Raw genomic sequence first — 15,525 nt, 5'->3', positions numbered from 1 at the left:
GGAGCGCAGGGATGCGGCGCCGAGCCGGGTAAGCGGCATTCCTGCGGAGGGTGCGCTGGGAAGGGGGACCGCTAGCGGCGACACGCTCAGGCAGCGCCCCTCAGGGACACCTGTGGGCCCCGCTCGCCCCTTCGCGTCCGGCTGCGGCGTTGGCCCAGCTCTCCGGGAGCGGAGTCCGCGAGCCCGCCGGGCAGGGCGCGGAGCAGCGCCAGCGGCCCGGGGTGGGGGGGGACACGGGCCTGGAGAGTGAGGGGCCCCTGGCGCGAGGGCCGCCCGGCCTCTCGGCCTCGGAGCCCCCAAGCGCCCTGCGTCAGCTCCCTGGTCTCGTGGAACTGAGGGAGTCGCTGCCGCGCCGGGGACTGTTGGCAGTGAGAACTTCTGCCAGTTCGCGCGCCATAGGTAGCAACGGCGAGCGTGTTACCCACCGTGTTTCTTCCCGAAGACGATTCTTTCTCAAACAGCTTTGATGTGCACAGCATGTTTCTGTTTTGGGCCTGTGTTTTTGGCTTCGTCACGGGTTTTCGTCCTTTTCTTCAAGCGATGACACAGGTTATCATCGTCTTTTGTAGGACTTTACGTTGAATAGTTTTTATTGTTTGGAAGCTGTCTGCATACATGCGTGTTACAGGTTGAAGGTCCGCAAAGATTAATATCGTAGCAACAAAGAAGGACAGTTTTTATCGATTGCACTTCTTTGGGAAAGGATGGGTTTTTTTTTTGTTTTTGTTTTTGTTTTTTTTTTGGTCAGTGGCGCTCGTAGGCCTTGAGTCCACCTGTCCTCTGAAAATGTCACCGAAGTGTGGAATGCGCTGCAGATAAAATATTTAAACAGAGCATACAAATACACTTCATTTGCCAACAGGCTAAGGAAGGGGGCTGGAAAGCCGGAGGTAACAAAGCCGGTTAAGAATTCCCAAATGTCTGTAAATTTTCGTTTGGCTTAGACTGCTGCCCGTTAGTATGCTTTTATTAATGCAGCTTTGAAGTTCTGCTTAGTTTATGGCTTAGAGAAGAAGTTAGCAGGGCCTCTGGTTACCCAGACCCCTGTTCCAGTGGCCACAGTTGGTACTTTGTTTCCTACAACACCGAAACCCACCCAGCATCTCAGTCTTTGGGCAGCAAGATATTCAACAGGTGTCTGAAAATGCTCCTGGCGGGCTCCCAGGAGGAGGACTTACCCTAGCTGATTTTGTGAACGAGGCTGGAGAAAAGAACACCGAGGGGCACCCGGCTGGCTCAGTCCATTGAGCCTGTGACCTTTGATCTGGGGTTGTAAGCCCCGCATTGAGTGAAAAGACTACTTAAAAATAAATCTTTTAAATAACACCCCAAAAAGGTTTTCCTTATTGTCACATTGCCTTTTGTAGAAATCAGTCTTCCCTCGGGTTTATCCTCCGGCTGAGACCTTTCTTCCTTTTGTTGCAAAAGGTGGGGGCGGGGGGGGGGGACAGCTCACCTGCTGGGCCCTGAAGGTGTGGATTGTGATGCTGAGAAGTGGAGCAGCTGCCTGCGTCTGACCCGGCCCTGCTCCCCTGCGGTGACTCTGCCCCGTGCCGGTGACTCTGCCCGGTGCTGCGTTTATTCAGGATGCGCCCCATTGTGCTAGATCCCGTATGCAACTTAGAGCAACAGTTCTTCCTTCCGGGCGATTTGTGTTTCCCGGGAGTTTGGGCTTCTCTCCCAGTGCTCGCTGGGTACGTGCTGGCTCTCCAGGTAATTCAGCTCCTGCCGCACTGAGAGATCGTTGTCTTTCAGACTTTGATTTTAAATATTAGGTCTTCTTAAAAGTAACAGGTCGTGGACCTTCTGTTTTCTTTAAACAGGTATATTTTAATCCTGTATGTCTAGTTCATACGACATATGTTTTATTAAGGTTTTAATTTTAATTCCAGTGTAGTTAACATAGAGCGTTGTATCAGTTTCAGGTGTGCGGTACAGCGACTCAACACTTGCTTTCATCACCCGGGGCTCGTCCCGCCACAGGTGCCCTCCTACGTCCCCATCACCTGGTTCCCCATCCCCCCCACCTCCCCTCTGTGACTGTCACCTCGTTCTCTAGAGTTAAGACTCTGTTTCTTGGTTTGTCGCTCTTTCTTTTTTTGTATGCTCATTTGTTTTGTTTCTTTAATTCCACATATGCGGGGCACCTGGGTGGCTCAGTTGGTTGAGCATCCGACTGGCTCAGGTCATGATCTCTTGGGTTCGAACCCCATGTCAGGCTCAGAACCTGGAGCCTGCTTCTGATTCTGTGTATCCCTCTCTGCCCCTGCCCTGATCACACGGTCTCTGTCTCTCAAAAATAAACAAATGTTTAAAAAAAAAAATTCCACATATGAGTCGGTCATGTGGTATTTGTCTTTCTCTGACTTATTTCACTTAGTGATATACTCTCTGGATCCATCAAAGTTGTTGCAAACGGCGAGATTTCATTCTTTTTTATGGCTGAATATTCCATTCAGTATATGTAGATGGAAAATCTGTATGTTCCCACCACGTCGTCTTTATCCATTCATCAATCCGTGGACACTCGGGCTGCTTCCGTATCTTACTTATTGGAGAGAGAGCTGCTGTTAGCATTGGGGTGCGCGTGTGCCTTCTGTGGAGTGTTTCTGTAGTTTTTGGATGAATACCCAGTGGTGTGACTACTGGACCATAGGGCGGTCTTATTTTTAGGATTGGCGGAGCCTCCGTATTGCCCGCAGTGGCGGCAGCGGTCTGCATTCCCACCAGCAGTGTAGGGAGGTTCCCCTTTCTCCACTTCCTCACCAATACCTGCTGTTCCCCGCTGTGTCTTTTCCCTTCTTTGTTCTCCACGTGAGTTCAGGAGAGCTGCTTTTCGGACCTACACGATTTATTCCCATCTCCTGTCTCTGGTACAACTTTTTCTTCCAAACCCGACTTACAAAGTCAGCTAGGACTCTTGATTTCAACTCAGGCCATGATCTCATGGTTTGAGAGACTGAGCTCCACATCAGGCTCTGCACTGACAGCGTGGAGCCTGCTTGGGATTCTCTCTCTGCCCTTCCCCCCCTCAAAATAAATAAATATACATTAAAAAAAAAAAAGCCAGCTCTGAAATTAAGTGTTTTCTAGCCACTTCACACCTGTTTATTCGTTGTCTGTATCATTTACATTATCAGCTCCTAAACATCTCTGCACATTTAGAATCATCCGGAAGACTTTAAAAAAATTTTTTTAATGTTTTATTTATTTTTGATACAGAAAGACAGAGCATGAGAGGGGGAGGGGCAGAGAGAGAAGGAGACACAGAACCGGAAGCAGCTCCAGGCTCTGAGCTAGCTGTCAGCACAGAGCCTGACGCGGGGCTCGAACCCACGAACGTGAGATCTGACCTGAGCCGAAGTCGGAAGCTTATCCGACCGAGCCACCCAGGCGCCCCACATCTGGAAGACTTCAAAAACTACCCCCCCCCCCCCCCCACCAGAGATTCTGATGTAGTAGGTCTGGGATGTGGCCCAGACTTCAGGATCTCTATTTATTGGCTTATCTAGCTCCTGCCCAGGTTTATTGAAGTATGGCATCAGGATTTTATGGGGGAGTCTAAAAATGAGCTCCCAAGTTAGAGTTTTGCTGCTGCGTTATCTGTTACCTGCATTGCTGTTTGCTTGCGGTCCTGAATTTTGTCAACACAACCCTAGGTCGCATTAGCCGAGTGTCTGCTTGCGCTGGCCCACGGGCTTTGCCTGTTTTCTCTCCTCTTCACAGTTCATGAAGTAGGTGCTTTGGTCATCCTCGTTTCATGGAGGAGAAAGCTTAAGCGCAATAAGATGGAAAAATTTCCTCAGGATCTCGCGCTTGTGGTTAAGGAATGTCTATATCATCGTTCCTGTATCCAGAGGATAGAGATTTAACGTTTTCTTCTAGTGACTCCTGGATCACCAAAGACCAAACAGACCCTCAGCATGAGAGGTAGTATTACGGCTAAATAATGGAAGTATTGATCCTATATTTTGCTTAGATTTTCACTAAAGAGAATGATTTTCAACAGCCCCCTCCCCTCAGATGTGGATTCAGAGTAAACATAAGGAGGAAGTTAAATGCTAGCTAAATAAGAAACTGGTGAGAGGTCTCATCAGATAATTTTATTTATTTTTTAAGGAACTTTTTTTTTTAATTTATATTTTAGAGAGAGAGAGCACATGCACATGAGCAGGGGAGAGGGACAGAGAGAGAATCTTAAGCAGGCTCCACACTAAGCCCAGCGCCTGCTGTAGAGCCCAGCACAGGGCTTGATCCCACAACCTGGGACCATGACCTGAGCCAAAATCAAGAATTAGTTGCTTAACTGACCGAGCCGCCTAGGCGGCCCTAGTCAGAGGGTTTTAAAGTAAAAATGGACATTTCTGGTATTTAAAAGGCTTTAAATAAAATTTTAGTTGGCAAAAATTAAAGCCAGGGCAGAAGACTTTAGAACAATAGTCTAGGTCCCAGAGAGGGAGAGTGACTGGCCTGGTGCCCCCAGCAGAGTCAGGGCTGAAAGGGCCCTTTTCCCCTCTCAGCCCAGCGTTCTCATGTCCCCCACACACGGTTACTTCATGGACTGAAACATTACAGGGTCTCCCCTTGTTCTGTTCATGTGGAGAAATACATTCCTTTATTCTGTTTTTGTTCCTGATGGGAATTTTTAAAATGCAGAGACCGGAGAGTATAAAGAACGCTGTGCACCCGGTACCCTGCCCCTGCCGTGACCCGCCCGGGGCTGCTCATTGCTTTACCCACCCGCTCCCTCCTCCCAGCTCCTTCTGTGGCAGACACCAGAGTTCAGATTTCACTTGTGGGGCGCCTGGGGGGCTCAGTCGGTGGAGCGCCCGACCTCAGCGACTGCAGCTCAGGTCATGGTCTCGTGGGCTCAGAGCCTGCAGTCTGCTTCGGATTCCGTCTCCCTCTCTCTCTGCCCCTCCGCGGCTCATGCTCTGTCTCAAAAATTTAAAAAACAAACACATATTTCATTTGTAAATATTTTCATATGTATCTTTTTTTTCTTTAATTTTTTTTGAGAGAGGAAGAAAGAGAATCCCAAGCATGCCCCAAGCCCAGCGTGGATCCTGACGCAGGGCTCGATCTCACAACTGTGAGATCATGACCGAGCCAAAATCGAGTTGGATGCTTAACCAACTGAGCTACCCAGGCTCCCCCAAGGTCATATCTTTTTTTGTGTGTTTTTTTTTAATGTTTGTTGTATTTTTGAGAGTTCAAAAACTCATATCTTTTAAAATTACATATGGGGGCACCTTGGTGGCTCAGTCTGTTAAGTGTCCAACTCTTGATTTCAGCTCAGGTCATGATCTCATAGTGTGTGGGTTCGAGCGCCACTTTGGGTTCTGCGCTGACAGGGCTGAGCCTGCTTGGGAGTCTCTCTCTGTCCTCTGCTCATTCTCTCTCTCTCTCTCTCTCTCTCTCTCTCTCTCTCTCTCTCTGCTTCTCTCAAAATAAACTTAAAAAACATATAAGATATGAACTTTAAAAAATATATAAACAGTAACTAAAATATAATCCCAGTAAATGTTCAGTGTTCAGTTTTTTCTTTTTTAGATTTCTTCAGTTATCATAGAAACGTCATGTGTTTTGGGCTTTCTTTTTGCTTTTTGGGTTTTTTTTGTTGTTTTTAGTTTTCTTGTATCAGGATGCACATAAGGGTGATTAATCGATATTCTTTTAGTTCTTTTAAAAGAAAATTTTTTTTAATGCTTTTATTCATTTTTGAGAGAGAGATAGCGTGAGCAGGGGAGGGGCAGAGAGAAAGGGAGACACAGAATCTGAAGACGGGCTCCAGGCTCTGAGCTGTCAGCACAGAGCCCGACGCAGGGCTCGAACCCACGAACCGTGAGATCATGACCTGAGCTGAAGTCGGATGCTTACCCGACTGAGCCCCCCAGGCGCCCCAGTTCTTTTTTAATCTATAGGTTTTGACTCTATCCCCGTCCTTTTTTTTGGAGTGGTTTATTTAGGAGGAGGGGAAGGATGTGTCCTTTTGAGTTTTCCACAAGCTGCATCTTGCTGTCCTTTCTCAGGGCGTCGTCTACAGTTGGGGTTCCTCTGGTCTGTGTGTCCTGGGCATTGACTGCTGCAGTGTAGGGCCTTGACCACACTCAGATTTGCCTTTTTTTTTTTTTTTTTTTTTTTTTTTTTTGAGAAGACTGCTTGGTTGGGGGATTGTGTTCTTCCATCAGGGTCAGCTGACTCTCTGGTGTCCAGCTGACGTGTCACTGCCGGCGTAAACTCGCTGTGCTGCTGGACATGGTATGCCCATCCGCCTACACCCGTCTGGCACTGGAGGCTGGGACTTAACCTTCCCCGGGTAAGACCTGCGGTTGCCATCCAGGCAGGGTCAGGACTGCAGCCCAGGGAGCACCCGCGGGAACGCCGCGCTCTGCCAGCGTGTGCGCTGCCCGCCAGTGGCCCCAGCGGCTGGTGACCCCTTCACTCAGGAGCTCAGTGTCCTGTGCAGGCGCTTCTGGGAAGGAGGGGCTGGGGAAGGTCTTCCCTTCCGATTCCCGGCTTGGGGGGGCCCGGGGTGGCAGTGTGAGCCCGGGCGCAGAGGGAGCGGGGCCGCCTGGCCGGCCGCTGGCCTCGAGAGAGGGAAGACGGGAGGGGCAGTTCCCCACCAGACACAGTGGGGAAGAAAGCTCAGTGTGACCAGGCTGCTCACCCGCAGAGCTGGGATGTTCTAGCACGTTCTAGCACGCGCCCCGCCCAACAGCCACCCCGCTGTGAGGAAGCCGGCAGGCGTTACATGCTGATGCTGTGAGAACTGTAAATTACGGTAATTATTCTAACCTCAAAGGGAGCCTTCCTTTGACCGAAGAACTTTTTCTTCCCCCAGGCCCCTTCTCCACCCTTTTAAATAGCAGTTCTTAGATGAACAAAGACAGAACATATACTTACCGGGGAGCACAGAAGAGCTAACTCTGCTACAATTAAGATAGAATCTCTCAAATTAGATCAGAAAACTGCGATGGTTGGAAGAGCTGGCTGACTGAGTCCAGCTGTGAAGCAGATGATTTAGGTAATAGTGAGGTGATAAGTGAGGGCCCACCCAACACTCCTAGTTTCTCTCTCTTATTTTCATGTTTATTTTTGAGAGAGAGAGCGCGAGCCGGGGAGGGGCAAACAGAGAGGGAGACACAGAATCTGAAGCCGCTCCTGTTCCACACGTGAGCGAAGACATATGGTATCTGTCCTTCTCTGCCTGACTCATGTCACTCGGCATCACACCCTCCAGCTCCTCCCTTGTTGCTACAAACGGCCAGGTTTCACCCTTTCTCATCGCCGTGTAGTACTCCATTGTGTATACAAACCACATCTCGGTCCATCCGTCTGTTGGTGGACATCTAGGCTCTTCCCATGATTGGGCTGTTGTTGACAGTGCTGCTGTGAACATTGGGGCGCACGTGGCCCTTGGGATGGCTCCTTCCTGATGAGGAGCCTGTAAGAAGAGAGTGGGGTACAGCTCTGGAGGGTGGTTGACCCGGTGGGGCACAGTGGGGGGGAACCTGCCCTCTCGTCCCTTTGCTGCTGTCCTCAGTTGGCTTGGAGGGGGAGCCCCCATCTCGGGATGGAAGTCTGTGGGGTGAGCCTGGGCTGGGTGTCTCTTTCCACTCACTGGGTCCCTATGTATGAATCACCTTTAGTTTCTAGGACTAAAGGCTTTGGGGCCGAAGTCCAGAAATACTTGTGGAAAACTAGGGTGGTTTTTTTTTTTTTTTTTTTGTAAAGACTTCTTTGGAGGAAAAAAAGGAAAATGTGGATCACATATTGTTGTTAGAATGAGGGATGACATGAGCTCATCCATGGGTAGCTCATTAGGTTAAGCTCCGGGTGTGGTCTCACAGCTCCCGTGCTCAGAGTTGGGCTTGGTGCTGTCAGTGGGGGTTCTCTCCCTCTTTTCTGCCTCTCCCCTGCGCTCTCTGTCTCTTTCTCAAAATAAGTAAATAAGTATTTGATGGATGAAATATTAAAGAACTGTGCATTGCAATCTTCTATGTGAAAATGACTCATTTCAAGTCCGTATCTGATGACGACAAGTAGCAGCCTCTGCCAGCAGGGCCCTGTCACTGTCGCACAGGAAGGAGCAATTCAGTCCCCTTTGTGGATGTGCTGGCCCTTCATTTGGAACTTTCCACCCCAGCTGTGCCTCTTCTGGTCCAGCTTTGCAGGAGAGACACTTCAGAAGTGACAGAGCCCACATCGAGTGGGAGGCGTCTGAGCCTGCGAGGAAGCGGGTGCGGCAGGCAGTGGTGGTGGGCAGGCGGGCAGGCGCAGCCGGAGTGGGCGCTGCGTCTAGACCGGGCCCTCCCCCTCCCGCTCAGCCGGCGGGAGCCCCCCCAGTCCCCGCCGCGCCCCAGTCTTCCGCGGACGCCCCGCGAGGCGTGCTGCTCTGACCACACGACGGGCAAACTTGGAAACCGGGCGGGAACTAGCAGTTGCGGACCCTCGAGAACACACAGTGTACAGAGCACTCTTGCCAGCGACGGGGTTGGCGCGCTCACCACTCCGGAGCCTTCTGGCGCTGCCTCATCATCCGCACCCCGAGCTTAGGTGTCCGCCCACCGAATAGTTCCTGTAACCTGGGCTTTTTGAAGTGGAAGTGGATTTCTTGCATAAAGAGAGTGAAGAGGAAAGATGAACACTGGGAAGAACGTCCCTCCCACAAGTGTGGTCCTGCCCCCCCACCCCCTCCCCGGCTCGAAGGCTCCTGGGAGAAGCAGCCATGTGCCCGTGCCCTGGAGCCTCGGGAGCGCCTGGAGATGTGCCCTTGAACCCGGGTCTGTGAGGAGGAGGGGGGGGAGCGGGGGAAGACCTAAGCAGGCTGAGGAAGGACAGAGGCCTGTCATTGAAGGAGCCTCCTGTGGGCGGAGGAAAAGGAGAGATTGGGGCCCAACTGCCACACCACGGAGGGGGTCAGAGTCTGTCCTGAGGGGATGAGCGTCACCGAGGAAGGGGCAGAGGGTAGCATGGTCAGGTCTGGGGTGTGGGAGAGACTGCCCTGCAGCAGGGGTGGGGGGGGTGGGCAGGGAGGGGCTCAGAGACAGGGCCTGGGGGGTGGGGGCGCTGCTGCAGCCGCCCGAGCCCTTCAGGTGCTGGTGTGGGGGCGCTGGAGTCCGGTGGCCAGAGGTCTGCGAGGCTTAGTCCCTCGGCCACGGAGAAGGCTTCTCAAAGGACAGGGGGTGACTCTCTGATTTTGATCGCTGCGGGTCCTCACCTCTGCTGCTGAGAATAAGGCATGTAAATAAAAAAGTGTTGGCAGTGACCATGAAGTAGGTGAACTTGAAACAAGGGGAACGTCTTAATTCCAGCGGCTCGATCGGAGGTCGGGGTGAGAACAGAGGTCAAGTGTTGGAAGAAGTGCGGGGCCGCTCGGGAAGGCGAACCGCACGGAGCTCGCAGGACAGAACCTGCTTCCAGAGCCCGAGAGGCGTTTTCTTCAAAACCATTCTCGTTACTTTTCTAATATACATACACTCTGGGGTGCTTGCTTCTGGAAGGCAGTATAGGAAACAGACTTTTTCGTTATGTTGGCAATTTTGAAAGTTCTGTTTGGTTTCATCTGTTTTCTCATAAATCTCTGTAGAAAAACGAAACCATTTTAGGTGCTTAAGCCCCCAAAGCTGCAGCTCTCCTCAGGACCGCGCTCCGGCCACTTTGGGGCCAGGACTCTCGGGCGCTGGAGGGAAGCCGCGTCCTCCCCGCTGGGGACTGAAGGGGACTGAAGGGGACCCGTGGGAACAGGCCTGAGGACAGCGATTCCTGCCCACCTCTGGTCTCCCCATGTGTCTCCGTTCTTCTCCACGGCTGATGCCTCTTGTCCAGCCCAGGCTAGAAGCTCTTGGGTCCCTGCATCACGGTGGGGCCCGCGCCTGCGCGAAGCCCGGGCTTCGCTCTGCGGCTCTGGCTCCGTCAGCGACCTCCCAGTCCAGCTGGGGGAGGGAAGGCTTTGCCTCGCCTGCAGTTCAAAACTACTTTTTGGCCGCCATTTCCACAAAACATCCCTAATAACTTGGTTAAAGTGGTGTGGACCATGTTAGGAGCCCTTTTGAAAAGCAGTAGGGAATCGAGGTGACTGGGTCGGTGCATTCGTGAGGGGGTCCGGGGCCGGGGGTGTGCCCCGGTGTGTCCCAGCCAGCACTGACACCTGCAGCGAAGACAGCTGCTTGCTACATTGGGTTTTAAGTTTTTATTTGTTTTTGAGAGGGAGCGTATGCAGAGAATCCCAAGCAGGGCTCGATGTCACGAACCCATGAGATCGTGACCTGAGCCAAAATCAAGAGTTGGACACTTAACCGACTGAGCTGCCCAGATGCCCCTACATTTCCAAGGTTTGCTAATAAAGAGCTGTTACTAAAAATCATATATGGAAATAAGTTTTATTAAAAGCAAAGATAATACATATTTAGACTTTCACTTCTGTTTATTTTACCATGTTTTACAGTGATCTCTGCTTTTGAGGTGATTTACAGCTGTTGTACCTACCTCGTGGAAAAACCATATAATGGCTTACCGCTTGAAATTGTCCACAGTGCAAATATTTGGACTGTGGAAATTCGCAAATGTGCTAAATCAGGGGTTGATTTATCGTTCTGTTGATTGTCTTGCCTTAGGGAGGCGGAGGAGATGTTAGTGACATGGGTTAAATTAGCAAGTAGACCTTGTCTGTTGCCATTACATTGTGAACAGCCCCAAATTGAGGAAATATTCTCCTGGAGTTCAAAAGCAAAGCAATTACTCCTGCCACTGACATGTAGGGCTTGTTTCACGGTTATCTTGTCCTTAATACCGAGTGGCCTCTGTGTCTGAAGGACACTAGCCAGTCACTTGCGGCCAGGGGCTGGCTAGTGATCCGAGGTCATGGCAGAAATCCGAGAACGAGCCACAGTGAGACACCGCTTCGTGCCTGCTTGAGTGGCCACAGTGAGGACCAGAAGCGCGGGGAGAACCGGTCAGCGGTAAGCGGAGAGACGAGCCGCGTGCCCTGTGGCAGGAGCGTCCCCCCGGGCGGCTGCCGTGGGGGGCCGTGTGGTGGCTTCTCAAAAGGTTAAATGCGGGGTTGCCGTCTGATGCTGCAGTCTGCTCCCGTGTGCACAGATGGCCGCACAAAGTCTGCCCACGAGTGGTCACAGCAACACGATTCCTAACGGCCAGATGTGCTCCCCTGACCCACACAGACCCAGCACGTCCCCGCCGCACCGGGGACACCGTCAGTTCAGCCGGAACAAGGAATGGCCTTGGAAACGTGGTGTGTGAACGTCAGTCACGGAAGAGCAGGTACCGTGATCTTCTGTTTACTCGAGGTGCCCGGCCGCGCGGATGCACAGGGGCAGAGATGGCGCCGGCGTGGCGGGGGTTGGGGACCACGCGCAGTGACTGCTCCTGAGGACGGGCTTCTCTTTGGAGTGACGACAGCTTTCTGGAATCGGTAGTGGTTGCACCCCTCCGGGAACATGCTGGAAACACAGAATTGTACACTCCCGTGGGGTTAACTTCATAGGATATGAATTATTTTTTGCCGAAATGGTTTTTGAAACCATGAGAGCGGTTGGGACGCCTGAGCGGCTCAGTCGGTTAAGCGTCTGGCTTTGGTTCCGGTCGTGATCTCGTGGTTTTTGAGTTCCAGGCCCGCGTCGGGCTCAGTGCTGACAGCCGGGAGCCTGCTTCAGATTCTGTGTCTCCCTCTCTCTCTGCTCCTCCCCCATTCATGCTTTGTCTCTCTCTCTCTCTCTCAAAAATAAATAAAAGTTAAAAAATTTAAAAAAACAATGAAAGCAGCTTGTAAGAATCCGTTTGCCACGCGGAGTGTGTCACGAACGGTGTGTCAAGTCTCATCGCTGTTGGTAAAGCGTGTGCCACACGGCCTTGCACTCACGTACCTCGCTCAGCCGTATCAGCCGGGGACCTGGGTGCTGCCCCTGTGACCCCCCCGTGCCTCCGCCTGGCACCCTCCCCGGGACCGCAGAGAAAGGTGCCTGTCCCGCCCCCACAGGGGGCTCGCACCCCTCCCACAGAAGGCCTGGGGGCCCCCGGGAATGTGGCCTGAGCTTGAGGAAGCCTTCTACTTTATGATGGTAATTGTCACCACGTTTTGTTTTTTGTTTTTGTTTTTGTTTTACTTTTGAAAGAGAGAGAGAAAGCAGGAGCTGGGGAGGGGCAAGAGGAGGAGGGAGACAGGATTGGAAGCAGGCTCTTCTTTCTAACCCACTGAGCCACCCAGGCACCCTGTCACCACATCTTTAACTCATTACTGCTCCTTTTCACTGATGGCGCATTTCCTATCCATGGTTTTATTTTTTCACTCAAATGTTTATAACTTCTTTTACCTACTCTGTCAAGTTTTTAACAGTTTGCATTTATTTATTTTTAAAAGTTTCTTTATTTTGAAAGAGAACGCAAGCAGGGGAGGGGCAGAGAGAAAGGAAGAGAGAGAGAATCCCAAGCAGGCTCCGTGCTAAGTGTTAGCACAGAGCCTGATCGGAGGCTCCAACCCGTGAACCGCAAGATCATGACCTGACCCTGTTGGACACTAAACAGACTGAGCCACCCAGGTGCCCCTAAAGATACTTTTCTAGAAACAGTTTGAGGTGTGAGGGAATCACAATATAGTTTTCAGACTCCAGATGGTTTTCTCAGTGGTAAGGATTCTGCTGCTGAGGTGAACACCACAGATTTTTAGCCAAGTCTCCCAAGTGCCAGTGTTGTCCTGCAGGGGGCGCTGGAACGCGGCCCAGTTAACCGCCGGTGGAGGACTCTGTTGAAGGGGAAGGCTTTTCGCATGAATGGATGTGTCTGCGTGTTTCACGGTGGAACTGGGCCTGGCGACCTCACCGGCGTGATCTCAGAGCTCTGTGACCTGAGATGTTCCCCACAGGGAACTTTGGGACGACCCTCCCACCCAACCTGCCGCTATCCTTGCCTTGCTTTAAACTCATCCTTTTTCTAGAAAGCTTGGGGATTTCGAGAACGTAGGAAGGTCACAGCATCCGAGGAAAGGAGCGCGTGGCTATGCGGATGATGGTTTTGCACGTGGCAGTCTCCTTCCGTCACGTCGGGTTCCTGAGACGCTTGGTGCATTGGTTAGTGATTCGCGGGGTGCATGGAAGCAAAAGCTAGCCAGCCGTGTGTCCAGAATAGTCACTCAGCTTCCCTTCTCCGTCTACACTCCGTTCTTTGTCTTCATTTCCAAGGGTTGAGTCCCGGGGTCTGAAGGGCCGTCAGCCCACACTGGGGACGGGGACGGGTGGGAGGGTTATGTCCCGAGCTGGGCAGACGTCTGCCGTCTTGCTCTAGCCCCTCCCCGCCGCCCGGTGCTGCTCCCGCGCTGCTCCCACGTGGGAGCTGCCACCAAACGCGGACCGCGTCATATTTGTAAGTTAGCTATTTTCTCTGCTTGTTCAAATTAAATGATCACTGAGTAGCCAGTAGACAAAGCTGTTTTATGTTAAAATTTGCACACCCTGCCTCTCTGTTTTTAGTTCCTGGGAAGTTGCATCCCATAACCATGATGGAGAACTGAACTATTCTCAGTGAAGTGCCTTCCGAAGGGAAAAGAAATGTTAATTATGTGCAGTGTAGTCATTTCTTTGTTCATAAGTTTTAACCTTTCTGTTAATTGACTTCAAGGTGTAATTTATATACAGTAAAGTGGACGCCCCCAGTCAAGTGTACGTTGGACGAGTTTTGACAAGCGTGTGGATCTCTGCAGGCACCGCTGACCGCTAGGACGCGGCGCGGTGGGGTCCCTCCGCCCGTCCTCTCTCGGCCTGGCTCTTTGCCTCCGTGTGTTCTTCTCAGACTCGTCCACGTTGCGGTCCGAGCAGTGTACTCCTTCCTGTTGCCGGGAGTTCCCTAGTTGTTGGTGCCGGGAGGGCCCACGGGAGGCGCTCTGTTGTTGCTACAGGTACAAGGCACGTTCAGCAGAACTTGTTTTTATATAATGTATAAGAGATTTCTAAATTGAATGGTACTTTTATTCCATGAGTTTAGGTTACATTGATTTTTGTTGTCGTTGTTGTTTATTTTGAGAGAGACAAAGACCATGCCAGCAGGGGAGGGGCAGAGAGAGGGAGAGAGAGTCCCAAGCAGGCGCGGCACTGGCAGCACAGAGCTGGATGTGCGGCTCGGACCCACAATCGTGACCTCATGACCTGAGCTGAAACCAAGAGTCAGATGGTCACCCGACTGTGCCCCCCAGACGCCCCCACATGGATCTTAAAGCAGACAAATGGAAAGCTAGTGTTTTGATTACTCCACTGATCCTTTTACTTTATTTATTTTTTGACCCTTTTATTTTAATATAAAATTTACTGAGGTCCAGTTTACATACAGTGAAATTCACTCCTGACAAACGTGTACACGCCACCGCAATTCAAGATACAGAATATTTCCACCACCCCAGAAAATTCCCGGGTAGTCAGCCCCTTCCTCCACCCCCACACCTGTCCTTTCCCACACGGTAGGCAGCCTGTCGACGTGGCGCTTCGGTGAGCGTGCCGCGCCTGGGTGCGTCTGTGTTGAAGAGCGTCGTGTGTCTGCCGTACTTTGTTTCCCCGCGCCCCGCTGGGAGGACGTGCCGGCTGCTCCCAGATTGTGGCAGTCACCAATAAAACCAGCTTTCCCAGCCACACACAGGCTTTTGTGTGAACGTAGGCGTGTCCTCGTCTTGGATAGACACCTAGGAGTGGGTTGCCAGAGTGTATGTTAGGTGTGTGTGTAAGTGTGTGACGGGCCGCGGCCTTTTCCCAAAGCGGCTGCACCGGTTTGCGTCTCCACCAGCAACGTACGGAGGGCGTGAAGTGGTGTCTCACTGGGGGTTGCGTGTCCCAGCGGCCTCTGATGTTGAGCACGCTTTTACGTGCTTCTCTGACGTCCGTGTGCCTTCTTAGGAGAAAGTTTTATTTGGCCACTTCGCCCATTTTTAAAATGGGTCGTCTGTTTTCTTATTATTGAGTTTTGAGAGATTTTTATATATTCTGAGAACAAGTCCCTTTTCTGGATTTGCGTATATTTTCCCCAAGTCCGTGGCTTCTGTTCTTTATTTTGTGGATTGTGCTTCGGTTGTTGCATCTAAATGATCTTCGCCGACTCTAAGGCTATGCAGATTTTCTGCTGTTTTACAAGTTATATAGTGTTCGATTTTATATTTAGGCTTTTGATCCGTTTTGAGTTAGTTTTGCGTGCAGTACGACGCACAGGTGGAAGCGCTGGCTTTGCGTCAGGAAGTTGAGTTCTTCCAGTGCCGTTGTTGAACCTGGTCCCGGTCCCTGTGGTGTCCATGTTAATGTTTATTATAATTCTTTTAATTTGGATGTTCTCTGGCTCATGGTCTTAAAAAGGAAGCTGATGAGGGATTTTAATGACTCGATTCTGTGCATTTTACAGCACTGGGGGTTTGCCTTGTTTAGATTCACCCTGTGTGTTTTGTTGAAGGTCTCAGGATCCCGCCCTCCAAGAAAATCTTGCCATGATTGGATAGGACCCCCAGACAAACATTCAAACCTTCGACCTGTTCACTTT

The 15,525-nt window shown here is 51.3% G+C and overlaps 2 protein-coding genes across 2 annotated transcripts in view; one reads left to right on the top strand and one right to left on the bottom strand.

The window, feature by feature from the left end:
• Window positions 1-444, bottom strand: part of BAG5 (BCL2 associated athanogene 5) — a 5,961-nt gene extending 5,517 nt beyond the window's left edge. The window contains exon 1 of the mRNA XM_029950484.1: window positions 426-444. The gene's annotated coding sequence lies outside the window, so the exon portion shown is untranslated. The remainder of the gene's footprint in view (window positions 1-425) is intronic.
• A 1,128-nt stretch (window positions 445-1,572) lies between these two features.
• Window positions 1,573-15,525, top strand: part of LOC115301121 (apoptogenic protein 1, mitochondrial) — a 24,507-nt gene continuing 10,554 nt past the window's right edge. Inside the window, exons 1-2 of the mRNA XM_029950795.1 lie at window positions 1,573-1,713; window positions 15,439-15,519. Coding sequence (XP_029806655.1) covers window positions 1,588-1,713; window positions 15,439-15,519 — 207 coding nt within the window. The 5' untranslated portion in view covers window positions 1,573-1,587. The remainder of the gene's footprint in view (window positions 1,714-15,438; window positions 15,520-15,525) is intronic.

Source organism: Suricata suricatta, chromosome 9 (assembly GCF_006229205.1).
Source record: "Suricata suricatta isolate VVHF042 chromosome 9, meerkat_22Aug2017_6uvM2_HiC, whole genome shotgun sequence".
Lineage (NCBI taxonomy): Eukaryota > Metazoa > Chordata > Mammalia > Carnivora > Herpestidae > Suricata > Suricata suricatta.
Note: the sequence above shows the minus strand (reverse complement) of the source record. Positions and strands in the feature narration are given on the sequence as shown.